The following is a 13316-nucleotide window of genomic DNA, read 5'->3' on the forward strand; positions in this document are numbered from 1 at the left end:
GTTCGTAAATGAATGCCCTACTTGTTATAAGTGTGTTCAAAAATAGTGAAAGTAGCAGATCATGGGCTCCATTTTCGTCATTTTCGCTAAACCCCTTATCCCTAAACTTCTTTGCCTTTCTTTTACTATTTTGCAAAACATTTTTGAATAGTTAAAATGGCCAGTCTACAAGCTCACAACGTGTCAATGTAGATTGGCTAGTTGAACTATTCAAAAATGTTTTTCAAAATAGTAAAAAAAGGCAAAGAAGTTTAGGGATAAGGGGTTTAGCGGTGACGAAAATGGAGCCCCTAGTGTGTCGCATTGCGACACGCTGTGAGCTTGTAGATCTGCTATTTTCACTATCTTAAAATGTTTTTAAAACAATATTAAGAATGCATGTGTTTGGACATACGAGGATTCCACCCGACACTAACGATGTACACAAAGTGTGCAATCAATGCTAATGGTATTTCCCCTCCTGTTGGATCAATAAAGTAATGTTGCATTCCAACATACTTACTACTTAATATTTGATACACTTTGCTGCTGGCATCGTCCTACAGCGAGTCAGTAAACCATAATTATGACTGATCAATATCTTAACCGATTTAATTGGCTCTAATCATTCGTAATGATGACAAGTATGTGATCAATTTACGATGCTGTTGCTTAACCCTATGATCTAGTCCGCAATCTCAGCCAGTCGTGATTATGACTGATCCATCCATTTGACTATGTCCACAGCAGTGGTGGATGTACATAAGTACTATTTTGTGGTACTTGTACTTTACTTAAATATAAAAAACGTGTTCAATACTTTATACTTCTACTCTACTACATCGCAGAGATAAATGTTAACTTTTTTCTCCACTACAATTACTTAAAAACTTTAGTGACAAGTTTGATATTAATATTTAAAAAAACATACGTCAACCAGTTGATATAAAGTAAAATGTTTGTACTGTAACTATACTCACTTGTCACTTTTTTTGTAAAAACAATCTTTGTTACGTAAACACAGGGAAAAGTTCCATTCTAAGTTTCTCTGCCTAAAACATGATCATCAGATTCTATGATTATACTAGGGAGGAAGATTTTTTCAAAATAGTGTACAGAAAGTTTTAAAATTGTATTTTTATGTGGCCACACCCACCAGTCAAATGGTGTACGTTTGATTGGGCCTTTTGACTCAAAATGCTTTCAGCTTTCAGGAAGAAACCAAAAATACACAGGGAAGACATCATTTAATATTCGAACAACACCACCTGGGGTAATGTTAACCCCATAGACACATACAAAACAGAAAAAGTAAAATAGAAATCATGGCATTCCATCTTTAACTCACGCCAACCCATGGTGTTTCCCAGGCCAACAGCCCGGTCGTCAGCAGCAGTAACGGTGCAGCTGGTGCTGGCTACAGCAGCCAGCCTGGACGCCACTCTGTGTCCGTGGAGGTGCAGATGCAGCGGCAACGGCAGGAGGAGAGAGACTCGTTCGCCCAGGCCCAGAGGCAGTACAGCTCCTTACCACGGTGAGTACAGCTGTGTGTGTGTGTGTGTGTGTGTGTGTGTGTGTGTGTGTGTGTGTGTGTGTGTGTGTGTGTGTGTGTGTGTGTGTGTGTGTGTGTGTGTGTGTGTGTGTGTGTGTGTGTGTGTGTGTGTGTGTGTGTGTGTGTGTGTGTGTGTGTGTGTGTGTGTGTGTGTGTGTGTGTGTGTGTGTGTGTGTGTGCGTGCGCGCGTTGCGTGCGTGTGTCACTGGTTTACTACTACTTCTGGGGCTGATGCTCTCTGGCTGTTTGAAAGGTGATTGATGGATAAGAACTGACTACTTGATAAGCAGGTTAGGTTTAGAGGCTAGCAAGGTCGTTTTCTATGTGACGTGAAGCAGTTTGCGTTTGTGTGTGTGCGTGCCTGCATGCGCCTGTGCACGTGTGTCCGTGTTTCTATCTGTCTGTCCGTGTGTGCGTGAGTGCATGCATGAGATTCTAGGTGGACATGCATTCTTCCGTGTGCGTGTGTGAGCGTGCGTGCGTGTCTGTCACAGAAGTGCATTCGATTTGGGGGTGGGGGATACACAGTTCACACATTCATGCACACTTGATAGATTTATTGGGTTCTGGATGCATTAATACTAACTATACAGTATGATTGGTATGCATTGGGGGAAGGGAAGCGCATTTACAGTATACACGTGTGTGTGTGCGTGCGTGCGTGCGTGTGCATGTGTGTGCGTGCGTGCGTGTGCAAGTCTGTATGCTGCGTGTGTCTGATCTATGCCTGTTTGAGGTGGTAATAGCCTTGTCTTATGACATCATGGATGAATCTATGTCAACATACATCCAACCACATGTCTGGTCACATTTAGACCACAACTCACACATGCACACGCCCACACACGCACACGCCCACACACACACACACGTGCGGCACAGCAGTGAAACCACAGGCTGGTCAGATCATATTACACTCTTCCATGGATCTGACATGATCGCTCTCATCTCCCATAATGCAATTCCTTTTGATCCTCATGATATGTCTGTGTGTCGTTGCTTCCAGGAAGTTCAAGTGTCTTTGTGCATTTGTCAGTTAGGCTACTTTAGTTGTGTACTTTGTTTTGGCACATGTACTTTTGGATACTTGGACACTCCACTACGTGTAATTCAAAGACAAATATTGACTCATACACTTGTAGGGAGGGGAAAAGTAAAATTATGAATAAACCACTTAAACACACACACACACACACACACACACACACACACACACACACACACACACACACAGTGTACCTATCACCATCACACACAGCACACACAGCAAAAGTGTATTAACAACTACTATTTCACCACAGTAGTAATTGTACTGTCTGTCGACCGCAGACTGCTTCCTTGATAAATATTGCAGGCGGCTTTTGTTGAAACATTAATGAGTCTCTCTCAAGCACCCAGAACATCCAATGTCCTCTAAATCCATATCACTTCCATTTGTGTACTGTATGAACAAGACAGCTTATTGTTTTAGCGAGAACACTTGGGGGAGAAATATCCACAATCGCTAATGGTATTCTTAAAAGTCCTTAACCCATTTAGGCCTGACCTCAAAATTCAAAATCCTCCAGTTTTCCTGCTGGTCTTCCTCAGCGTTTCTGATCATTAAAGATTCTTATATACGCTATTAGCGAGTGTGGATATTTCTTCTGCTGTGTACATTGACAAGTGTCTGCACCCAGTTAGAGGACTACCCTTTTGAACAACACTATTGTTTAATCATTTCAGAATCAGATTCGACACTCCAGCGTCTGATAAATGCTGGTATAGAGGGAAATGAAGGGTAAAACATGTTATTTATTGTTTGGTTATGTAAACAATGGGCAAAGTTACATACTTTACCTTTAACTCCCAAAAGCATTCATTCAGTCATGCTGAAGCGGGAGGCTAGCTTAGTGTAACATGGGGAAAGACAGACAGAACAGGCAAACAGACAGACAGAACAGCTGGAAAGCTTAGATGAACACAGTGGAGCGGGGTGGGAACAGAGTCTTAGATGAACACAGTGGAGCGGGGTGGGAACAGAGTGGCTGAACACAGTGGAGCGGGGTGGGAACAGAGTCTTAGATGAACACAGTGGAGCGGGTGGGAACAGAGTGGCTGAACACAGTGGAGCGGGGTGGGAACAGAGTCTTAGATGAACACAGTGGAGCGGGGTGGGAACAGAGTCTTAGATGAACACAGTGGAGCGGGGTGGGAACAGAGTCTTAGATGAACACAGTGGAGCGGGGTGGGAACAGAGTCTTAGATGAACACAGTGGAGCGGGGTGGGAACAGAGTCTTAGATGAACACAGTGGAGCGGGGTGGGAACAGAGTCTTAGATGAACACAGTGGAGCGGGGTGGGAACAGAGTCTTAGATGAACACAGTGGAGCGGGGTGGGAACAGAGTGGATGAACACAGTGGAGCGGGGTGGGAACAGAGTCTTAGATGAACACAGTGGAGCGGGGTGGGAACAGAGTCTTAGATGAACACAGTGGAGCAGGGTGGGAACAGAGTAGATGAACACAGTGGAGCGGGGTGGGAACAGAGTCTTAGATGAACACAGTGGAGCAGGGTGGGAACAGAGTGGATGAACACAGTGGAGCGGGGTGGGAACAGAGTAGATGAACACAGTGGAGCGGGGTGGGAACAGAGTAGATGAACACAGTGGAGCAGGGTGGGAACAGAGTAGATGAACACAGTGGAGCGGGGTGGGAACAGAGTAGATGAACACAGTGGAGCGGGGTGGGAACAGAGTAGATGAACACAGTGGAGTGGGGTGGGAACAGAGTAGATGAACACAGTGGAGCGGGGTGGGAACAGAGTAGATGAACACAGTGGAGCGGGGTGGGAACAGAGTAGATGAACACAGTGGAGTGGGGTGGGAACAGAGTAGATGAACACAGTGGAGCGGGGTGGGAACAGAGTAGATGAACACAGTGGAGCGGGGTGGGAACAGAGTAGATGAACACAGTGGAGCGGGGTGGGAACAGAGTAGATGAACACAGTGGAGCGGGGTGGGAACAGAGTAGATGAACACAGTGGAGCGGGGTGGGAACAGAGTGGATGAACACAGTGGAGCGGGGTGGGAACAGAGTAGATGAACACAGTGGAGCGGGGTGGGAACAGAGTCTTAGATGAACACAGTGGAGCGGGGTGGGAACAGAGTCTTAGATGAACACAGTGGAGCGGGGTGGGAACAGAGTGGCTGAACACAGTGGAGCGGGGTGGGAACAGAGTGGATGAACACAGTGGAGCGGGGTGGGAACAGAGTGGCTGAACACAGTGGAGCGGGGTGGGAACAGAGTCTTAGATGAACACAGTGGAGCGGGGTGGGAACAGAGTCTTAGATGAACACAGTGGAGCGGGGTGGGAACAGAGTGGCTGAACACAGTGGAGCGGGGTGGGAACAGAGTCTTAGATGAACACAGTGGAGCGGGGTCAGGGTGGGAACAGAGTGGCTTACGATGAGCAAATAAGTGTGTTCCACAAGGACACCTCTGTCATCGCTGGCTGCTGAGGGAATTTAACTTTTTACTTTTTCATCTAAAAGTCTACATCAGTTCTCAAAGTGTGGTCCAGGTAATTTGGCAAAAGATCATTTTAAATGCTGGATATTCAAACAATGGGGGAAAAGGGTGTTTGACCTGCTAAATCTGCCCCGCCCCAACATTCAGTTGTGATATCACGAGTGGACGAAGTCCATCCTGGTGAACTTCCATCAATATACATATCGTCTCTGTCGTTCGTCATCATACATCACATTCCATGCTCAGCCAATCAAATCATCACAAATGTCATCCCGGCCAATCACTTTTGGCGTCTTCACTTTGCTGCCATCAGTTTTATCTTCAATATGTACTTTGCACAGCCAATGAAATCATCGCTATGGAATGATCAGCCAATCACAAGCCAATATTTGTGTTCACACAAACCCGGAAAGCTGGGCATAGGATCATGGATATTGTTGATATTGTTGTTTAGATATGGACCAGTATTTATCTACCAAACGTTGTCTCTTATCTGCTGCCCTACATTTAAATGGTTTTAGAACCATTGATCTACACTGTCCACATTACACACTTATTTATCGGCACAACAAACCATGTCTCCTTATCCTTAACTATAGACTCTACTCAATGGCTGCTTCATCTCCATGCCATTAATATACATCCTGGACCTGCTTTGTCTTTGGAATGGAGATGTGATTGATTAATGGAGGTGCTGCTGCCTAAAACAGCAGATAAAGGTCAGTTTCTCTTGTGGTGCGCAAGGGGCCTTTTCACCCCCAAACAAGGAGGGAGGAGACCAGAGTGGAAATAAACGTCTGTCATTTGTAACAATGATGATGATGGCGTTTCAGGCGACCTCCAATTCATCAATGGCCGCCAGCATTGATCTTCAAGCCAAAGCGATGTGTTTATCTTGGGGTGTGTGTGTGTGTGTGTGTGTGTGGGGGGGGGTTGGCGGCAAACATCTGTAGTATCATTTGGTAACTGCCAGGTATTAAGTCATTATTTACATGCTTTACTGCCAACATTTTTACTCATCTTTCGAGATCCACAGATTTTGTTTTTCAACGTGGATGTAAGCAAAGGATGTCATGTTGTAAAGACGAGTCTCTCTTATTCCCGCTAAAAAAACAAACAAACATTGTAACCATGACATTCCGTTCTTTAGTTATCGGCAGTTCAATATGGCATTTCACTAAAAACGCAATCTGGAAAAATAAATCGGAGATAGAAAAAAAAAAGAAAATAAATCCTTTAGCATTGAAGTGGATGGGCTGGAGTTTTTTGGGGGGATTACGTGATTTCCAGGTATGTTTGTTTCTAGAAGTCATGGCCTCATTCATAGTTTGGCGAAGAGCGCCCTCTAGCGTAATCACTGAAAACACCAGAAGACAGAGATCATGGCGGTCAAGCGTTGGATTTGAGTGTTAGACGTTGCATATTTTCACAGTTCTCTTCTTTTCCCACAACACCTTCTTTATCTTTTCTACACCTCCTACCACATCCAGTGGCGTTTCCAGGAATTACATTTTGGGCAGGCAAGAATTACATTTTGGACAAGCAAGGTGTTAATTGTCGTCTCCCCGCGCACAATCGTAGCACTAAAGGTTTTCAAAGAGATATACCTACCAGACGAGTAGTATACAAAGGCTGAAAGGCTTGCATTTACATTCCAATGGGTGATTGAGGGTCGCGCTCTACCGTGGCGGCCAATCAGCTGTCCACTAATAGTTCTCATGTCTTGTTTTTGTCCTCTATTTTTCTCATTGTATGGATTTTGGCCAGGCCAAAAATGGATTTGGTCAGGCGGACGCCTGCCCTCGCCTTATTGTAGATACGCCTCTGACCACATCCAGTCCAGTCCAGTCCAGTCCAGTCCAGTCCAGTCCAGTCCAGTCCAGTCCAGTCCAGCTGTGCTGTGCTGTGCTGTGCTGTGCTGTGCTGTGCTGTGCTGTGCTGTGCTGTGCTGTGCTGTTCTCTACATATCCCTGCATGCATCTCCTTTCCTGTCCCCTCTCTCTCTGTCTTTCCATCTCCATCAATCCCTTTATCTATATCTCACTCCATCTTTCCCCACACCTTCCGGCCCGTATTCTGTCCATCCATCTTCCTGTAGGCTAACGTGTGTTTATCTGTCTCTCTGAGATCCATCACTCCCCCCTTCCTGCACCTCCTTCCAGTGTGTGTGTGTGTGTGTGTGTGTGTGTGTGTGTGTGTGTGTGTGTGTGTGTGTGTGTGTGTGTGTGTGTGTGTGTGTGTGTGTGCGTGTGCGTGTGCGTGTGTACGCAAGCACCTAGGGGTGCAACAATTAATCAATTGATGGTAACAACATTGAAATTCCGAAAATAAGCTCACAACACGTGGTGAGGCTATACCCAATGTCCGTATTTTTGTGTGATAGGCCTAATCAGATCAGAATTAGTTTTTATATTTTTTAAACATATTAAGAACACAGATGTTGCATAAGGGGGTGCCTGCCCCCTTATTTTCAGATCTGGGTCTGAAAATGCAGGGTCTGCAGCCAAATACATTTGGGGGTCCTTGAAGAAGGTTGAGATGCACTGCTGTACTGTATGTTGGTATGTAAGAGCGTGTAGTGGACTGTTTCATATTTCACCATTTCCATCGTTTCTATGATGGTAATGGTGTCGGTGGGGGGGGGGGGGGGGGTGTCTTGTATCTCTTTGTCAACATGTGAAATGAAATCGGATGCTGGGGGTCGCCTGCTGCCTCGCCTCCCGAAAAATTGGAATCGTTCAAGCGTGCGCGAGAATAAGGCCTGGGCTAATATTTCAGATCCTATCTTCCTAGGTTGCGAAAGCGTATCCGTTCCCGATTACGCTCAATCTGTTCTTCAATGAGAGCAAACCCCCCCCCCCCCTTTCTATTCTCATTAAAGTGTTGGATTTCCTGCTGGTCCTTTCCACCAACCTAATCTAAACAGAGGAATCATGCACATTCTTCACAGCTGACTGATAAAGCTGATAATTATGCATGGCTACGACACAGAGGAGCCCTTGGTGTTCAGTTATGTGTGTCTTTGTGTGTATTTTGTCCTTTATTTTTATTCCTCTCGCTCTCCTTCTTCCCTCTCTTTGTTTTGTTGTGCATGGAAGAACGCTGGGGTGGAGCTTCTTAACCACTTAAGCCCTGTTTACTTTGTGGCACGACAAATAGCAAAAATACCAGATATATACGGTACAAGCTCGCAAACACGCTGTGGTGATTGTAAATCTTAACTAATATATTATTATGAACGTCCCGACAATATTTCACTGCTTGTACTTAGTTAAGTTAAAGTGACATATAAAACCACCTTGATTCTTGACATGTCCAAAAGAGGGAGGCAGGGAGAAAGTGCACGGCCGGGGGCTCCCTTGTACTTCCATGCATGTCGTATGCGGGGGTCTCAGTTACATGCACACAAACACAAAAGGCAGGGCAAGCCGCACAAAGTGGCCAGCCAAGCAGAAATGAGAGGTGATGTCAGACATCTGGAGTGGCTTTTCCTGTCATTGTCTTAAAAGGGGAGGGCTGGCCCTCCTCTCCCTGACTCCAAAACACTCTCCCCTCCGCCTCTGCTCACAAGCAGTGTTGCCAAGTCTGCTTATTATAAGTGACTTCACTTTGGGCTTGTTTTTCTGTAAAGTCGCTTGTAAATATTGGTGGTTGCCAGTTGCTTTTTTGGGGGGGGCTTGTTCCTAAAGTGTAGTTGCTTATTTGGGCTTGCTGACTAATGTTGTTTAAATCAGTGGTTCTGGGGCGCCCGCTAGCCAAGTGGTCCCGGGCGCATGCCACATAATAGGCTTTGGCCTGACAGCGCGTTGCGTGTTCGAGTCCCGTTCATGACGACCTTTGCTGAATGTATATATATATATATATATATATATATATATAAAAAATAAACAGGTTGGCAGAGGAAATGTACCGCCCAGGATTACATTAAAATAGATAATTGACTTGGTGAAAAAATCGTGGGATAAAAAATACAAAAATAAAATAATATAATATTATTTCAAAAACATATATACAAATATTCAAACGTTTTTCAAGACCTTTTTGAAAATATCAGATCTACAAGCTAGCCTGGAGATGGGCTATTTTCAAATTACTGGTTAAAGTGGTTAAACTTATTTTGGATACAGTAATTATTTTTCTTGAGACCCACCTGTGTTTGTGATCATGTGTCCTATAGTCACTTATTTCCGGCTTGTTTTTCATAGATCTCTCCGCTTGTTCTCTCACAAATTCTGGCAACACTGACTATATTCTTCCCCTGTTCACTCACAAGGCTTGACAGCCGACAGGCCGATCCCGCCATGCCTTTTAAGACTCTCATGTCAGGTGTCAGATATCCGGCCCCCGATGTACAAGATGGTCGCTGCTGTTCTCTCCGTCTGCTGGAAATGGGCCCCCGCTATTACTGTCTGTCAGCTCCAATGTGTGTCTGTGTCCGTCTGTGAAACGGGCCTAATGGTCTGGAAGCCGACTTTGACGTGGTTAAGGTGTCCCTTGTTCCCTTTGTTGGGGCAGAAACCTTGTATCTCTGTATTTCAAGGTTGTTGTTGTTTTAGTTTAATTCATTTATATCCCAAAACTATACAATTAACATAGTATGCATAGATGTATCCTGAATAAAAAAACTAAACAAAAACAAGATACAGAACACACAAAACATAAAAGTAACACAACAAATCAGGCCCAAACACATATTTCAAGTTTCTTTTGTTGTTTTTAGACCCATTTAGACCTGAGGCCGATACTAGAAAACAGTTCGAAAAACCTCAAGTTTGCGTTCAAAAAGTAACATCTAAATGGCACAGTTGCTGTCCTGGATTGAAAGGTACATATAACAACGTTATAGGTTTAACAGGTCTAATTACGACAGAGTTACACAAAAGTAGCTAAAACATACAAGCTCGCATTGCATTGTGTGCGTCTTTTTTGTTTGTTTCCTGAAAAGTAAGGGTTTTGGACATACAAGGTTTCCACCTGTATGTTGTTACAGAAGGCTGCTGCAGTGCTGGTACAGTACATACAAGGTTTCCACCTGTATGTTGTTACAGAAGGCTGCTGCAGTGTTGGTACATACAAGGTTTCCACCTGTATGTTGTTACAGAAGGCTGCTGCAGTGCTGGTACAGTACATACAAGGTTTCCACCTGTTTGTTGTTACAGAAGGCTGCTGCAGTGCTGGTACATACAAGGTTTCCACCTGTATGTTGTTACAGAAGGCTGCTGCAGTGCTGGTACATACAAGGTTTCCACCTGTATGTTGTTACAGAAGGCTGCTACAGTGCTGCTACATACAAGGTTTCCACCTGTATGTTGTTACAGAAGGCTGCTGCAGTGCTGGTACAGTACATACAAGGTTTCCACCTGTATGTTGTTACAGAAGGCTGCTGCAGTGCTGGTACATACAAGGTTTCCACCTGTATGTTGTTACAGAAGGCTGCTGCAGTGCTGGTACAGTACATACAAGGTTTCCACCTGTATGTTGTTACAGAAGGCTGCTGCAGTGCTGGTACAGTACTTGGACATACAAGGTTTCCACCTGTATGTTGTTACAGAAGGCTGCTGCAGTGCTGCTACAGTACTTGCCCAGAGGCGGTTTGGGGGATGTGAGGGTATAATGGCTCCCTCATTTCCATTGAATGGAACGTCTGTACTGTAGCCACTGACAGCGTCCTTTCTCTGCCAAAACAAAGAGTTTAACATGTCAAACCTGTTAGGTTTAAACTGCCTCTTCTGTTGGGGCTGATGCTCTCTGGCCCTTTGGAAGGTGATTGATGGATAGGAACTGACTTGATGACCAGGTTAGGTTTGGAGGCTAGCAGGGTCGTATTCCATGTGACGTGAAGCGAGAGAGAGAGAGAGAGAGAGAGAGCGTGCGTGCGTGCGTGCGTGCGTGCGTGTGTGTGTGTGTGTGTGTGCGCGTGCGCGTGCGCCGTGCGTGCGTTTTTTCTCTATCTATATTACCTAATGTCATAAGAACAATACATGAACACATATGAATGAACACAAAAACTGTGCATGGATCTGCTAGGTACAGACGGATCAGACAGAACAGACTGTGTGTTTTCTTTATTAATGAAAACTTGCTTCCACCTTGGTGTAGATTTGTCTTAGCTTCATGCACAATGAGTCACATCAAATCTGACATTTCAAAATGAGAAATGAGCCTCCATTTATAATAATAATGATAATATCAATAATAACAATAATTTGCATGCATTTCATGTCATGAAAGGTGCTATATATATATACAAATAAAGTCGTATTATTATTATTATTATTATTATTATTATTATTATTATTATTACCCTTATTATTATTATTATTACTACAAGTTAAAATCCTTTGCTCATTTCCTCTTCTCTCTCTCTCTCTCTCTCTCTCTCTCTCTCTCTCTCTCTCTCTCTCTCTCTCTCTCTCTCTCTCTCTCTCTCTCTCTCTCTCTCTCTCTCTCTCTCTCTCTCTCTCTCTCTCTCTCTCAGTCAACCCAGGAAGAACCCCAGCTCTGTGTCTCAGGACTCGTGGGAGAAGGCGTACCCGCCGGGCGAGGGCTTCCAGACGGCCAAGGACAACCCTCGCTACTCCAGCTACCAGGGCTGCCGCAACGGCTACCCGGGCGGTGGCATGGGTGGCGGGAGCATCAACGCCCGCGTCCTCCTGGAGGCGCAGGAGCTCCTGCGACAGGAGCAGAGGCGGCGGGATCAGCAGGAGGCCAAAGGCAAGCAGGAGAACATACACGGCGGGGGCGGGTATGAGGGCTACGCTGGCAATCATTCGGTGGCGCACGTGGCGCCAAAGGACCCAGTGTCTCCCAAGGGCCCGTACCGCCAAGATGTCCCACCGTCACCCTCGCAGCTGGCCAGACTCAACCGGCTGGGCTCGGAGAAAGGGAGGCCGTTCTATTCTTGAGGAGAGCAGGATGGAAGCACAGATGGTTAGATGAATGGATAATGAGAGACACGGAGACATGTGGTCTTGACTCTGGCCACGAGGGGAATGGGTGTCGCGTCTTCTGCCTTGGAGGAAATGTTAATGCGGACTGTGCAAATATGAGCAAAGAACAATTAATGGATGGACAAATTAAAAAGAGACATGGAACACTAGTGAATGGATGGACAAAGCGTGGGTAGGGGGATTTACGTTGTGGGCACAAGAGGAGTACGTGGATCTTTGGTTACTGCCTTGGAAAACGGTCAAAATGAAGGCAGGTCAGATACGGACAATGGACAGCATTAATGGTCTTATTGGCTTAGAGAGGTGTGCTCGGTACGAGGTTCATGACCTATAGCAGTAGGCAGGCAGAGTCATTGGCCCTCCCAGTGTTAAGAGATACTTCAGTGCCTTCATTCATTCACCATGCTTGTTCACAGCCATGACTGAAACTCTTCTGTCAGCTTTCACTGCTACGACTGAAACTCTTCTGTCAGCTTTCACTGCTATGACTGAGACTCTTCTGTCAGCTATGACTGCTATGACTGAGACTCTTCTGTCAGCTATGACTGCTATGACTGAGACTCTTCTGTCAGCTATGACTGCTATGACTGAGACTCTTCTGTCAGCTATGACTGCTATGACTGAGACTCTTCTGTCAGCTTTCACGGCTGTGACTGAAACTCTTCTGTCAGCTATGACTGCTATGACTGAAACTCTTCTGTCAGCTATGACTGAAACTCTTCTGTCAGCTATGACTGCTATGACTGAAACTCTTCTGTCAGCTATGACTGAAACTCTTCTGTCAGCTTTCACTGCTACGACTGAAACTCTTCTGTCAGCTTTCACTGCTACGACTGAAACTCTTCTGTCAGCTTTCACTGCTACGACTGAAACTCTTCTGTGAGCTATGACTGCTATGACTGAGACTCTTCTGTGAGCTATGACTGCTATGACTGAGACTCTTCTGTGAGCTATGACTGCTATGACTGAGACTCTTCTGTCAGCTATGACTGCTATGACTGAGACTCTTCTGTCAGCTTTCACGGCTGTGACTGAAACTCTTCTGTCAGCTATGACTGCTATGACTGAAACTCTTCTGTCAGCTATGACTGAAACTCTTCTGTCAGCTATGACTGCTATGACTGAAACTCTTCTGTCAGCTATGACTGAAACTCTTCTGTCAGCTTTCACTGCTACGACTGAAACTCTTCTGTCAGCTTTCACTGCTACGACTGAAAATCTTCTGTCAGCTTTCACTGCTATGACTGAAACTCTTCTGTGAGCTATGACTGCTATGACTGAGACTCTTCTGTGAGCTATGACTGCTATGACTGAGACTCTTCTGTG

At 45.2% G+C, this 13316-nt stretch overlaps 1 protein-coding gene across 1 annotated transcript; it reads left to right on the forward strand.

Moving 5' to 3' along the window:
* The first annotated feature begins 1137 nt into the window (after positions 1–1137).
* Positions 1138–12551, forward strand: LOC306943328 (partitioning defective 3 homolog). The gene is made up of 2 exons (XM_079529585.1): positions 1138–1513; positions 11519–12551. Exons 1-2 carry the CDS (start codon positions 1443–1445, stop codon positions 11943–11945), a joined length of 498 nt encoding a protein of 165 aa, XP_079385711.1. The 5' UTR covers positions 1138–1442; the 3' UTR covers positions 11946–12551.
* The last annotated feature ends 765 nt before the right edge of the window (positions 12552–13316 follow it).

The sequence above is a fragment of the Electrona antarctica genome (genome assembly GCF_951216825.1).
Source record: "Electrona antarctica genome assembly, chromosome: 19".
In the NCBI taxonomy this organism is placed as follows: Eukaryota; Metazoa; Chordata; class Actinopteri; order Myctophiformes; family Myctophidae; genus Electrona; species Electrona antarctica.